The 13,765-nt window shown below is 37.6% G+C and overlaps 1 protein-coding gene across 2 annotated transcripts in view; it reads left to right on the forward strand.

The window, feature by feature from the left end:
• Window positions 1-11,904, forward strand: part of CAPZA1 (capping actin protein of muscle Z-line subunit alpha 1) — a 49,444-nt gene extending 37,540 nt beyond the window's left edge. For both annotated transcript variants that reach the window (XM_015066139.3, XM_027058342.2), the window contains exons 7-10: window positions 319-397; window positions 7,508-7,579; window positions 9,827-9,889; window positions 10,277-11,904. In XM_015066139.3, the coding sequence (XP_014921625.2) occupies window positions 319-397; window positions 7,508-7,579; window positions 9,827-9,889; window positions 10,277-10,417 (355 nt within the window). In that variant the 3' untranslated portion in view covers window positions 10,418-11,904. The remainder of the gene's footprint in view (window positions 1-318; window positions 398-7,507; window positions 7,580-9,826; window positions 9,890-10,276) is intronic.
• The last annotated feature ends 1,861 nt before the right edge of the window (window positions 11,905-13,765 follow it).

The raw sequence follows: 13,765 nt of genomic DNA on the forward strand, positions 1-13,765 counted from the left end.
ACTTGAGTTAATTGCAAAACTCAGCAGCCCATCTAGCTGTTTGTGGAAGAGCCTACCATGAATAGTATAAGCATGGTTTTCTGTTCCATGATTGAAAAATGAAAGTCAGAATAACTTTAAAAAACTTACGTTTAGACACCTGGATACAAACTTGTATTTGAGTAGACAGAGCCTTGGATTTGTCAAACTAGAAATGATTTGTTTCTTTTTGGTTTTGGTTTTGGTTTTTTTCTCTTTCCCAAATTCTCTCCCTCAGTAGCAAATCACCTCTTTGTTGTGCTTATTGCTAACTCTTCAGCCTTGTGTGTGTTTTAATAGGAATGGTCGTTGGAGATCAGAGTGGAAGTTCACCATCACACCACCTACAGCCCAGGTGGTTGGAGTACTTAAGATTCAGGTGAGATCCCCATGTGTTAATAGGCCATGTTAAAATGTCACATCTTCAAAACAAACATGCAAGTTGGTATTTGTTCTGGTATTCGAAATAAGGAACAACTATATGTAGATGCAACCTGATGGTAGTAAATAGAAATAGAAGCCTCCTTCATGGGGAAATGGTTAAGCAGAGCTATTCTGGGTTGATAAAGGATAGTCATATGGCATGTACTGCTTGCTTATTATTTTTCTCTTTCAAAGATAACAAGATTTTTCCAGGAATTATCAAATAGTAGTTCTAAGAAAGAAGAAAATAAATGATTATTAAGAAGTGACTAAATAGCAGCTGCTGTGACTTACTTAGGGTCTCTCGTATATGTTAGCCCATGTAAGTGTGTTTGTGCATGTACATATAAAACATAATTCTTAACTTTGAAGACAGCTATATGAATGGGATTGTTTTTTTTTTTTACAGTAATGACAGTAGGTTGTATTATCAAGTAAATAAAACAGAGGAACTAGAGCGAATGACCAGGTGTCATCGTGTATGGAATATAAGTAACCAAGCAGAGTAGATTTCTAGTGCTGGTGTCAGAACAGATAGGCAGGTGAATAAGGAGCTTTTGGATGCCTGTCTCGATCGGAGTCTTCTGATATCCTAGCAGAGGTTTGAAATTCAAATTCAGGGTGATTGAATTCTTAAGCCCAGCCAACTCTCAGGTAGGATTAAACAGTTACTGATACCTGAGATCAGTACCTAATCATACTTCTATTATATTGTGTTAAGTCTTACTTTCAAAACAATTAGCAAGAGCTGCCTTTCTTAATGATATAATTTAATCAAAACATATATGATACATGTCATCTGTACCCGCTCTTTTCAGGATAGCTTCCTGCTACAAGTAACAGTAACTTGTTTCCTGGGAGCTCTTCCTAGCCACAGGAGCATGCCAACTCAGATGAGGCAAGCTGAAAATGTTAAGTTCACAACTCTGGAGCAGCCCTTAGTGCCATACAAGAGTTGGTAGATAAATATGCCAGTTTCCTCACCCATCAGGTGGGACAACTCTGAAGTATGTTCTCCTTAGTCTTCCAGAGTCCAGGACCCACAGCTGTCTGTGGGTCATTAATGGTCATCTCTGGGTTCATTAATGCACCCATAACACTTTCCTCCCTTCTGTGTCTTACTACCTCAGCCCTTACTAGCCTTTCTTGAGATTACCTCCCAAGTAAACTACCTCCTCTTAAATCTTAATCATGGGGTCTGCTTCTGGGGGAACCCAAGCTAAGACAACATATATTGCTCTATTTCTGTTTAATCATATATATGAGTAGCCTAATGCTTTAGATCTCCTGTAACTATGGCATCAGCATTAACTTGGCAGCTTACTATAAATTTATGTAGGTAACTTGATTTTTCTTCCAGAAGGAGATAATTACTTGTGTTTCAGCTTTGCCAATGCAAACCTAAATTAAGAGTACATATCATAAAGGGTAATAGTTTCTGATAAGGCTTAAAACAAGGGCCACTACCCGGACCTCATGTATACCTTTTAACCAGATTGTCTGATCACACCTTGGTGAAGGGCTTGCTTCTTCTACAGATCTTTTAAAAATCAGAGTGAGAATTACTTGGAAGAGTCACTAAGATATGTAGACCTTTGGTTATTCTGTAGGCAAAAGGGTAGTTCTGGGAAGTCAACAGTTTCTGAGGATTTATGTTGATGATAGTCATGTTGAAATTTTTATTAGCAGCTGAGACCTAGAAAGGTTTTTGTTGCTTTTGGCAACTTGTAAGCTGGGGAGATCCTAGCCAAGGCAAGGATATCCGATCTCATTGTCCTCTCAGCCCTTTGACTCCTCCCCCAAGCACCCCAGTAAAATGGTTTGTTCCCTTGCCTGCCCCCTCCCCCACCACAAAAAGAGTTTTTGTTTTAAAACAGAGTTTGGGGCACCTGGCTGGCCCAGTCAAGTGGAGCACGCAACTCTTGATCCTGGGGTTGTAATTGAAGCCCTGCATTAGGTATAGAGATTTATTTAAAAATAAAATCTTAAAAAATTTTTTAAATTAAAAAAGATAAACAGAGCTTAAGTTTATCATTTATGTATTAGATAATGAAATCAATATTTTTAGAATTTTCAATTGAGTTTATAAACAGCAAGACTTGGTGGTATTCCTATTCATGTCCTAGTTCTTAAGAAACATGATAGGGGGCGCCCTGGTGGCTCAGTGGTTAAGCCTCCGACTCTTGATTTCCGCTCAGGTCACTGTCTGATGGTTTGTGATTTTGAGCCCCAAGTTGGGTTCTATGTAGGCATCATGGAGCCTGCTTGAGATTCTCTCCTTCCCTCTCTCTTTCTGCCCCTCCTCTGCTCGCGTGCTCTCTCTTTCAAAATAAATAAACATTTAAAAATTTTTTCAAAAAAACTATGATAGAAATTCAAACCAATTGCATAGTCTTTATTCTTGGACAAAAAAAGATGTGCCCTGCATAATTCCTTCCTTCAAATGGGTTCTGAGATGCCTGTCTCAAATATATAAGTCCTTGTTTCTTTTCTGGACAGAGCTTTGTTTTGTTTAAAAAAAATTTTTTTAATGTTTATTTCTGAGAGAGAGAGCATAAGCAGGGGAGGGGCAGAGAGAGAGGAAGACACAGAATCTGAAGCAAGCTCCAGGCTCTGAGCTGTCAGCACAGAGCCTGATGCGAGGCTCAAACTCACAAACCATGAGATCATGACCTGAGCCAAAGTTGGATGCTTAACTGACTGAGCCACCCAGGTGCCTCCCCATAGAGCTCTGTTTTTTGAATATCCCCCATCTTGTTCGTATTCACTGCTCTTCCTAGTGTTCTTTTCAGCCTCTGGACTTTTCAGTTTCTTAGTTTAAAATGATCAAACAAAATAGTGTTTGGGTGTGACCCACTTGTGTTTTGAACATCCTTGTCCAGGTATTGTGGGCAGGCCAGAACTAAAGACCCTGAGGGGGTCCCACAGGACCAAGAGAGTTCTTGGCTTCACATAGGACAGAAATCAAACTCTAGCCAGGAGAAAGTGAGAGCAGAGTTTATTGAATGACATAAGTGATACAGTGTAGCAGATGGAATGTCTGGGAGACTCAAAAGGAAAAGTGAGTCTCCCTATCACTTGGGGTTAGGGATTTATATTGGAAAGGGATCATGTTCCAGGGTACATGTTCCATCAGGAATCCAGGGTAGGGTCCAATCAAAGGTGAGTGCCAGGTGAACAATAGGTGTTAGTCCATAAATCACCGAAGGTAAGAGTGTATTGATGCCAGTGTTGACCAGAGTTTGTTCAAAGGTAATGTTCTGGAACATGCTGGGGATCTGATTCTTCTTAGATGTTAGCAGCTGTTTGGGGCCTAGGATGAAACTTAGAGAATGATTAACTGTCTTGTTTCCCCCTTGGAGTGGGAACAAAGCTTCTTTGGTTTACTCAGATGCAAAATACAGAACATGAGTGAGTGGAACTTAAAGAAACAGCAGAAATGGAGCCTTTCAAGAATGGAATCCCTTCAGTTTCCCTATCTCACTTGTCTATTGGAACTTTAACCTTTATATGTCATTATTAGCCAGGTCTTTTTTTCCTCAGATCTTTGCTGTTGTGATTCTTGTGTGTAGGTATTATAGGCATTTATCAACTCCCTGCTTCTCCAGTGTATTCTTAAATTGTCTTTTTCTCTTCGACCTCCTTTAGAAAGCCAAAAGATGAAATTTAAGGGTTTGGAGAGGGTATGGAAAGTCTGTGGTTTCTCTTGCCCATCTGGACAGAGCCAGCTATTTTTGTTCCCTTAAACAAGTTTCTGTAGTCGATTCATGTTGCCCAGGGAAGGCCTTTTGTTGCTAATAGGATCATGGTTTCTGCCTCGATGAAGGCTTGGCTGTTTTAATCCCCCTCTAATGATATTTTAGAAGAGTTAAGTCCCTAATGAGACACTTTATTTCTCCCTGGATGAGGGAATTTCTAATTTTTTGACAAAACTTAACAGTGGGAGGTATTAGGCATGTTAGATATGGTTTTAGTTCTGGAATTCGACCTAATTCATATTCTAGCTCCTTTTTTTACTAGATATGTGAACATGGATAAGTTATTAAACTGCCTCAATGGGAATGCAAGCTGGTGCAGCCACTCTGAAAAACAGTATGGAGGTTCCTCAAAAAACTAAAAATAAAACTACCCTACGATGCAGCAATTGCACTACTAGGCATTTATCCAAGGGATACAGGTGTGCTGTTTCGAAGGGACACATGCCACCCCCATGTTTATAGCAGCACTATCAACAATAGCCAAATTATGGAAAGAGTCCTAATGTCCCATCGATGGATGAATGGATAAAGATGTGGTGTATATATATATACAATGGAGTATTACTCGGCAATCAAAATGAATGAAATCTTGCCATTTGCAACTGCGTGGATGGAACTGGAGGGTATTATGCTAAGTGAAATTAGTCAGAGAAAGACAAAAATCATATGACTTCACTCATATGAAGACTTTAATAGACAAAACAGATGAACATAAGGGAAGGGAAACAAAAATAATAAAAAAACAGGGAGGGGGACAAAGCAGAAGAGACTCATAAATATGGAGAACAAACTGAGGGTTGCTGGAGGGGTTGTGGGAGTGGGGATGGACTAAATGGGTAAGGGGCATTAAGGAATCTACTCCTGAAATCATTGTTGCACTATATGCTAACTAATTTGGATGTAAATTTAAAAAAATAAAACATAAAACAAGTTAAAAAAATTAATTAATTACAAAAAATAAAGACATTCTTTCAGATTGAAAAATATATATATTAGGAAAGAAGGAAACAGAAGTTTTACTTTTAGAGATACTCTACGTGCTACTGGATTTCGTCTTTCAGACTTGCTTTCCTTTATGGATCTGTTAGTTATTCAGTAAATCCCATCAGTCTATGTAATATTTTAATTGTATAAAATTCCTTTGTGACTTTAAAAAAAAAATCTTCTTCTAAAAATAATAATAATCGGGGCACCTGGGTGGCTCAGTCGGTTAAGCAGCCGACTTCGGCTCAGGTCATGATCTCGCAGTCCATGAGTTCGAGCCCCGCGTGGGGCTCTGTGCTGACAGCTCAGAGCCTGGAGCCTGTTTCAGATTCTGGGTCTCCGTCTCTCTGACCCTCCCCCATTCATGTTCTGTCTCTCTCTGTCTCAAAAATAAACGTTAAAAAAAAAAGGTTTTTTAAATAATAATAATCTATTTTTTTCTTTCCAGTCTGCTATGTTCTGAATGTTTGTGTTTCCCTACAATTCATTATGTTGAAATTATAACCCCTACAGATGATGATATTAGTAGGTGGGATCTTTGGGAGGTGCTCAAGTCATGAGGGTAGAAACCTCATCAGTAGGAATGGTGCCTTATAAAAGAAGTTCCAGAAAGATCCCTAGCCCCTTCCATCATGTAGAGATACAGAGAAAAGAAGCCTGCAATGAACCACCTGATCATGCTGGCACTTTGGTGTCAGACTTTCCATCCCCAGAACTATGAGTAATAAGTTTCTGGTATGTATAAAAAAAAAAAAAAAAACTGCCTCAAGCTTCAGTTTTCTCATCTGTAAAATAGGAATAACAATGGTCCCTATTTCAGAGTTTTTGTAAAGATTGAATAAGATAATGTAAGTAATAACTAAAACATTTTGCATAGTGTTTAACATGAAGTAAGGACTCAATAAATAATAGTCATAGTAGTGCAGGGTATATAGTTCCTTTCTTCTTTACTTCTGCTTTATCTCTAAAAACATTCCTTTTTATCCACATTATCTCCTGTTATGGGTGCCTGGCTGGCTCAGTAGGTAGTGCATGCGACTCTTGATCTTGGGGACTCCTGAACATGTGTTCAAGTCCCATGTTGGGTGTAGAGATTACTTAAAAAAGTAAATAAAATCTTTAAAAACAAAAACAAAGCAAAACAAAAATAGCTCCTGGTAACCTGGACTAGATGAAGGAAACAGGCAGTACCTGGACTACTGTTCTAGCATTATGGCCCCAGTTTCGGCTCCCTCCGCTTTATTTTCTTCATAGCACAAATGGTAATCTTTTTAAAACATTTCCTTTTCCCTGAGTCCCAGTCACCTTTAAATAGGATAAAGTCTGGACTCTTAACATGGTTTATAAGGCAGTTTGCTCCACAGTCTGTCTCCAGCTGGCTTCATAGCACTGTCTCTTGCCACATTCCCCTCCACACTTAACTCATTTGCAGTGAGTTCTTTGTTCTTTCCTAAACCATTCTCTTGTACTTCTGTTATCCCCTTGCTAGATGCCCTTCTCTACTTGTCCATTTAGGTGACAACTCCTATTTTCAAAACCTTGTTCAGATGCACTTAACAAAAGGAAACCCTCATCCTATTTTATATGACTAGTTTGTAGCCTTGTTAAGGTGACTGGAGCTATCTTGTAAGTTGCCAAAACTTCCTGAGTCTTAACATGTCTTTGCTTAGTCTGGCTCTTATGTATCCCTCCTTCTTGCTAATTGGTCTCATAATTGTAGCACCCCACTTTACCTTATATCCTCAGAACTGCTTTTGTCTTGCTTTTTTGTAAGCTAATTTACTAGTAGGATATTTGTTTTTTCAATTTGTCTTTAACTGTCAAGTAAGTTTTTCCTGCACTTGGTCAGATCTGCTTACCAGTATTGATGATTATATATATGGAGAGATGTGTAAGGAATTAGGATCCATTAAAATTCCTTGGTTTTCACAGAGAAAAACTAATGTCCAGTGATTTTATTTGAATTCTTTTAATCTTTTAATATTGCTAAGAGTGGAATCTTATTTAAGATCTTTGTATTTACAATACTTAGCACAATGCCTGGAATGCAATAAGCACAAAATAAATATTTGTTGAACTTAATAATCAGTTTCCCCTGCTTAAAAAAAAAAAAGTGAGAATTCTTAAAATTTAGTGTTCTGTGAATTTTAAGCACCATTGTAAGTTACAATTGATCATACTAATATTTTTTTCGGTGTTGGTAAAGATTGGTGATGACGTAAAAAAAAAAAAAAGATTGGGAGTGGCTTAAGGCATGGATATGCACCTTAGCAGTGGGTTTTTATATGAACTACACATAAACTTGCTCAACCATTGTCTCACAGGTTCACTATTATGAAGATGGCAATGTTCAGTTGGTTAGTCATAAAGATGTACAGGATTCAGTAACTGTTTCGGTGAGTGTGGAGTATTTAATATGTCTCACTTGTGTCTTTTCTTTAAAAAATTGATTTTGATCCTGAGATACCTTGGTGGCTCAGTTGGTTATGTGTCTGACTTCAGCTCAGGTCATGATCTCATGGTTCCTGAGTTCAAGCCCCATATCTGGTTCTGTGCTGAGAGCTCAGAGCCTGGAGCCTACTTCAGATTCTGTGTCTCCCTCTCTCTCTGCTCTCCCCCACTTATGCTCTGTCTCCCTCTCTCAAAAATAAACAAACATCAAAAAAAAATTTTTTTTAAAACAGCACAATAAAAAAAAATTTTATTTTGATCCTGAGTACTGATTCTGCCACTAGAAATTCAGTTTGTTTTCAGTGCTTTGATTTTGGCAGCTTATAAAAGCATGTAATCAACCAGCTATATTAGTTCACAGTCTTTGACTAAATGTAATAGAGTATATAATTACATAATATAAAACACAGTGTAACATAACATGATATAATGCCAAATAGTGATAATGGCTTTATTCAAACATCTTTCACTTTCTCTGTTTCTCAATTGTGAGATTTACTCAAGGACAGCAATATCTTCAGTCAGTAAATACTATGAGGAAGGAAAGTTTGCCAACAAATCTTATAGGGCTACATTTATATCACTAGAGAAGCCAAACATTTTTAGGAATATTCAACTAAAACGTGTTGTTCTGGACTGCCTGGTTGGCTCAGTCAGTTAAGCATCTGACTTTGGCTCAGGCCATGATCTCCAGGTTCGTGAGTTCGAGCCCCACGTCAGGCTCTGTGGTGACAGCTCCAGGAGTCTGGAGCCTGCTTCAGATTTTGTGTCTCCCTATCTCTCTGCCCCTTCCCCCCACCTCTTTTGCTCTCTCTCTCAAAATTGTAAACATTAAAAAAATAGGTATTATATTATATATTTGTGTATATTTATATATATACACACACACATATATATATATAATTTGTTCAGACAATAATACTATATGTGTGTGTATATATATATAGTGTTCTATACCTGGAAAGAAGGGACATAATTTTTTTGCATTCTCAGTGCTCCTTTTTATTCCTAGAAATTATTGAGCACCTTCAGATAGCTTTTGTTTGACGTGCCTTGCTGGCTTAGTATGGCATGTGATGCCTGATCTTGGGGTTGTGAGTTCAAGCCCCACATTGGGTGTGGGCCTTCTAATAAAAAAAAATCATAAAAACAAACAAACTAGCTAGCTTTGTTTATGTATGTTGTATCTACATTTACTTTATTAGAAATTAAAACTGAGAAATGTTAAATATATTTGTTAATTTAAAATAACAGTAACAAACCCATTACTTGTTGGCCTAAATAGCATTTTCATGAAAAAAGAACTATATTTTCCAAACCAAAAAAAAAATTAGTGCAAAGAATGGCATTCACTTACAGTTTTACAAATTGTATAGTGTCTGACTTAATAAAAGACCACTGGATTCCCATATGTGCCCACACATTCCATTAGCCGTCAGAGTGATGAAGCCATCACACATCTTGTAGCTTCTGTGGACCTGCATAATGCACACTTGAGAGTGTGAGTGGGAAAGCAAATGACTTGTCTTAGCATTGCTGTGAAAACAAGATAGTTTTTACCATTTGAAAGAGTCTGGGAACTGCTGCCCTAGGCAGTAAATCTTAGCTTTTACCTATATTTTTGTTGTACCTAATGATGAAAGGAAGAGAGAGAATGAGAAATGAACCACAATGAAAAGGATACATTTAGTTAATATGGTACCTGAATCATGTAAAGCAAAATGTATTGGTTGATTTAACATCACAAGTGGCAGATAGAGGAGTATATGAGTTTAACATATATGGCTGATATTGGTGAGGGCATTGTGTATATCATCTTAAACCAGAGATATTTTCAAGGCATAAACATTTCAAGATGTCGTGATGATGTCTTTGGGGCATACTGCGGTAGATTGAAAAGAGCATGGGGTCTTTTGGCAGAAGACTTGGATTCAGATCCCATCTTTCAAGAAGTGTGTAATTTTGGTCTAGTCACTTATGAGGATTCTGTTTTCTCATCTGGAAAATGGAGGTAATGATAACAGATCAACCTCACAGGGCTGTTGGGAGAATCAAAGAAGGTGATGTGCATGGGAACACTTGATAAACTGTAAGTTGTTATACAAATGTTAGTCAAGATGATCTTTTCAGTATGTTTTTATTTATTGTTTATACTTTTTTAAAAATTCCTATTTCCCCTTTTCCTCTGTTAGAATGAAGTCCAAACTGCCAAGGAGTTTATTAAAATCATAGAGCATGCAGAAAATGAGTATCAGGTAAGAAGATTTGGAACTAATTTCTCTAGATCTCTAGAACATTATTATTTTGCTGTTAACACATTTTGTTAGAACTTTTCTTTGTCCTTTCAACATAAATATATGTGTTGTTCAGTGTAACTAAGTGTGGAAGCGGCAGACCTTACAACTTGGCATTGTGCTTACTGTCAAGGTTTTGACACTGGAAGGGATTATAGCTCTAGTTTTAGAAATAATATAAGTGGGCTTCTTAACTTACTTCAGAGATGGGAGAGGAGCTTACTAGGAATATTATATCTTGTTGTCCTTCTTAGAAGACTCAAACATGCCCTTTGACTACAGAGTTACTTTCCTAATCACAACTATCCATTTCTGTTCAAGCAACTTATCTTCAATTATCTGTTGCAGACAGCAATTAGTGAAAACTATCAAACAATGTCAGACACCACATTCAAGGCCTTGCGCCGGCAGCTTCCGGTTACCCGCACCAAAATCGACTGGAACAAGATACTCAGCTACAAGATTGGCAAAGAAATGCAAAATGCTTAAAGGCTGAATGTAGGATTCTTCAGTATGTGGAAAGAAAGGATTCAACATGCGGTCATATGATAAATAAGTGATTTATAAACAAGAGTGATATTTTGCTAGGGCTTTCAAAGTTAACAGGTTTTCTAGCCTCATGGAATACTGTTGAACCTATAGCATCATCTTGATTCTTTTGTGTTCTCTGCCTTGTAATTTTCTGTTTTCACTATCTCTACTTGTAAATTTTTTTTTTTTTTTTTTAATTCTGCCACATTTAATGATGGAGAGAGATCTATCCTGGAGTCATTTTACTGTTTAGAAAATTTTCCTAGCCATGAAGCCCTGTTATTGATACAGACAGGTAATATGCCCAGTACTTTTCTACCCCTATCCTTCAAAGCACTTCTGGTACTTTAGTGGTTTTTACTGATCCACCAACAGGTAAAGAGGCTATGCTACAAACTAGCTGAATGGAAGACACATTCATCCTTCTCCCTCTGACTGCTTTGATTATCATTTATAACATCTCATAACTGTAGTGTTCAAAAGTTTGGATTGGGCTTTTCAGGTCCTTTTGTGGGGGCAAAGGAAGTTTTCTGGAAATTCCATTATAGCCAGCTTCTCTGGGGAAGTTGTTTTTAAATCCAAAGACTTGAACCACATTCCCTGCACATGAACGTGTTTGCTTTTTTCCTCTTCCCTCATTGTCTCCTTCCCATCTAGTACCGTTATAGTTATAGACATCTGCATTTTTAGAAGAGTTTTACCCATTTATTATTATTTTTTATTATTCAAGAACTGCTGACGTACTAGGGATGTAGTAGAGTATAAAACTTGAAAAATGCAGATGTTGAAGGAATAATAGTATCTTGTGCTTTAATACTTTGTGGCAGGATTATACTATAAGCAGATGATTCAAACAACTATGTAAATCACAAACACAAACAAAAAATGAACCAAAGTGAAAAGGATATGTTCCAGGCAGTATCTTTCTATTGTAACCTGTTATTTAAGGGAATACTAGTGATTTGTTCTAAATAGGATGTAAAACTTGTTCCAAATTACTTTTCCTCAGTCCTGCCTGCCAAGAACTTAAATGTAACTGTGATTCAGCAACCCTTCCCAGGTATATTGGCAGGTATATGTATGATCTCAGAATACACAGGTGACATAGATATGATATGACAGCTGGTAATGGTGGATTCATTTACATTGTTTACACTTCTATGACCAGGCCTTAAGGGAAGGTCAGTTTTTAAAAAACCAAGTAGTGTCTTCCTACCTATCCAAATACATGTCAAAAAAGAAGGGTGTTTGTGCTTCAGCTTTGTTTTTGCTCAGTAATACAGTCAAGCAAGTTTGTTTCCAAGTGACCAGTTGAACTGTGTAAGCATTTTTGTTTATTTCAAATAAAATATATTTGTATTATGTGTCATTCATACTATCCATTCATACCACACTATCCTCTGTATCAGGTAGTCCAATAGAAATATACCTGTTTTGTTCTTAAATTGTCTGAGTCTTTCCTTTTCGATCCATGTCTTCAGTTTTTGTTCTCAAGTAAGAGAACTGTGCTTGGTCTTAATTGATGAGGATGTTCAGGGTTTCTGAACTATTACAGATTCAGTGATTATCCAAAAACTTGGAAAGAACAGCGCCTTTTTTTTTTTTTTTTCTTTTTTTTTTTTTAGTTTGAGCAATGTCCCTGTGGATAACATTGCTCCTCACTCAGAGGCTGCGGGTGGTTCAAAGATTTTGCTTTGGTTTTCCATTTCTAGTTATCTTCTCTGTCTGACATTGAGAAAGCAAGGCCCAAGTATGGTTCTAGTCACTAGACAAGAAGTAGAAATGAAAGAATCCCTGTACCTTGAACTTGGGTGGTATTTCACATTGACTTAACTCTAAATGCAGCTTTACTTCCTTGCAAATTGGACTTAGCTACAGACATGAGGGGAAGGCTTTTATCCTGGTTCCTAAGAACCAGAGGAGTTTCAGTGGTTCACACTCCATCTAAGGCCAGTTAAAGTCCCACCTTTTGAGGGAATATTTGTTGTACTATACTCTGTACTTGTAGCACAAACAGATTCAAACATTCTTGCCTTTGCCTTTAACTTATTAACTGTCAGCCTGCCCCTAGCCTATCCCATCCACTTCCCTAGCCCATATAGACTTTTGTAAAAACTTAACTAATCTTTTGGCTATCTAATGCCCTTGCTTAGTTGTATAATCGGGAGGAAGTCAGCCCTCCTTGCCAAGTCCTGCAGAGACCTTACTTCCTTAACCTCCTTCAGGATATTTGCTTGAATTGTGTCTTATTTTGTCACGTGCTGCTGAAATCTGCCCATGGTATCCTAGGGTAAAGGTTTCTCAGCCAGATGGAAAGGAGTTTTCTGGGAGGCCTCACTCCTATATTTGGATTTGAAATTACACTGCTGAAAACTATTGGTTTCATTTGAGCCTGGGTAGTTGTGCTGCTGTTAGCTGCCTTGTTCCAGTGCCTGTTCTCTTCTGTAATGTAGAACTTTGATGCTGGACTCATCTGTGTCCATGAGATACTTGGCAAACCTTGGCAATTTTTTCTCCAGACTCACAAAAGACTGATACATTACTGAATGTCAATTTATAAATGTATAATCTCATATAGAATGAAGCTACCTACTGCTTGGGAAATCAAAGAAAGAAAAGAGGGTTGGTAAATACAGAACAAAACTGGATGGTCCTATAAGTTGAGCTAACAAAAATTTTCCCTTGAACAGAGAATGTATAAAAAGACACGGTAGATCTTAGCCCACCGAGAGCAGTAACCAATATCATACCTTGTCAAATCCAATACATTGAAAAGCACTGTTACACATATGAATATACTGTTGATTCTCATTATTCACAGTAGTTCATTGCCAGCAAACACTGAGTTGGCAAATAGGAAATACTGCTCAGGGAATACAGGGTTAGGTGCTTGGGAACTAATGGCCACATTTTTGTCAACAGGTCAATACATGATCTTATTTTATATGTGTGTTTCTATTTAAATCACCTCATTTAACATATTGTTTATTCATTAACCTTGAACTCCCAGCCAATAGCACTATAACTCCTGCTTATCTAATAGGAATATTCTCTATAAAGCACATCACAGCATTGTGCTTAGGAACACCAGATAGAACTTCAGCACTACACAGGTGTGGGGGCCATTTTAAGCAGTGAAGTCACCACCAACAACAAAAAATGTGACCATAATATGAAACACGAAAAGGATGCTTGTTTATAATATGAGCTGAAACAAGAAGGCAGAACATGACCTTGCTCGTTGCAGCTGGGAACATACACATTGGGCAACTCAGGTTTTTTTTGCTGCTCTGCACAGTTCCATGA

The sequence above is a fragment of the Acinonyx jubatus genome, chromosome C1 (assembly GCF_027475565.1).
Source record: "Acinonyx jubatus isolate Ajub_Pintada_27869175 chromosome C1, VMU_Ajub_asm_v1.0, whole genome shotgun sequence".
NCBI lineage: Eukaryota > Metazoa > Chordata > Mammalia > Carnivora > Felidae > Acinonyx > Acinonyx jubatus.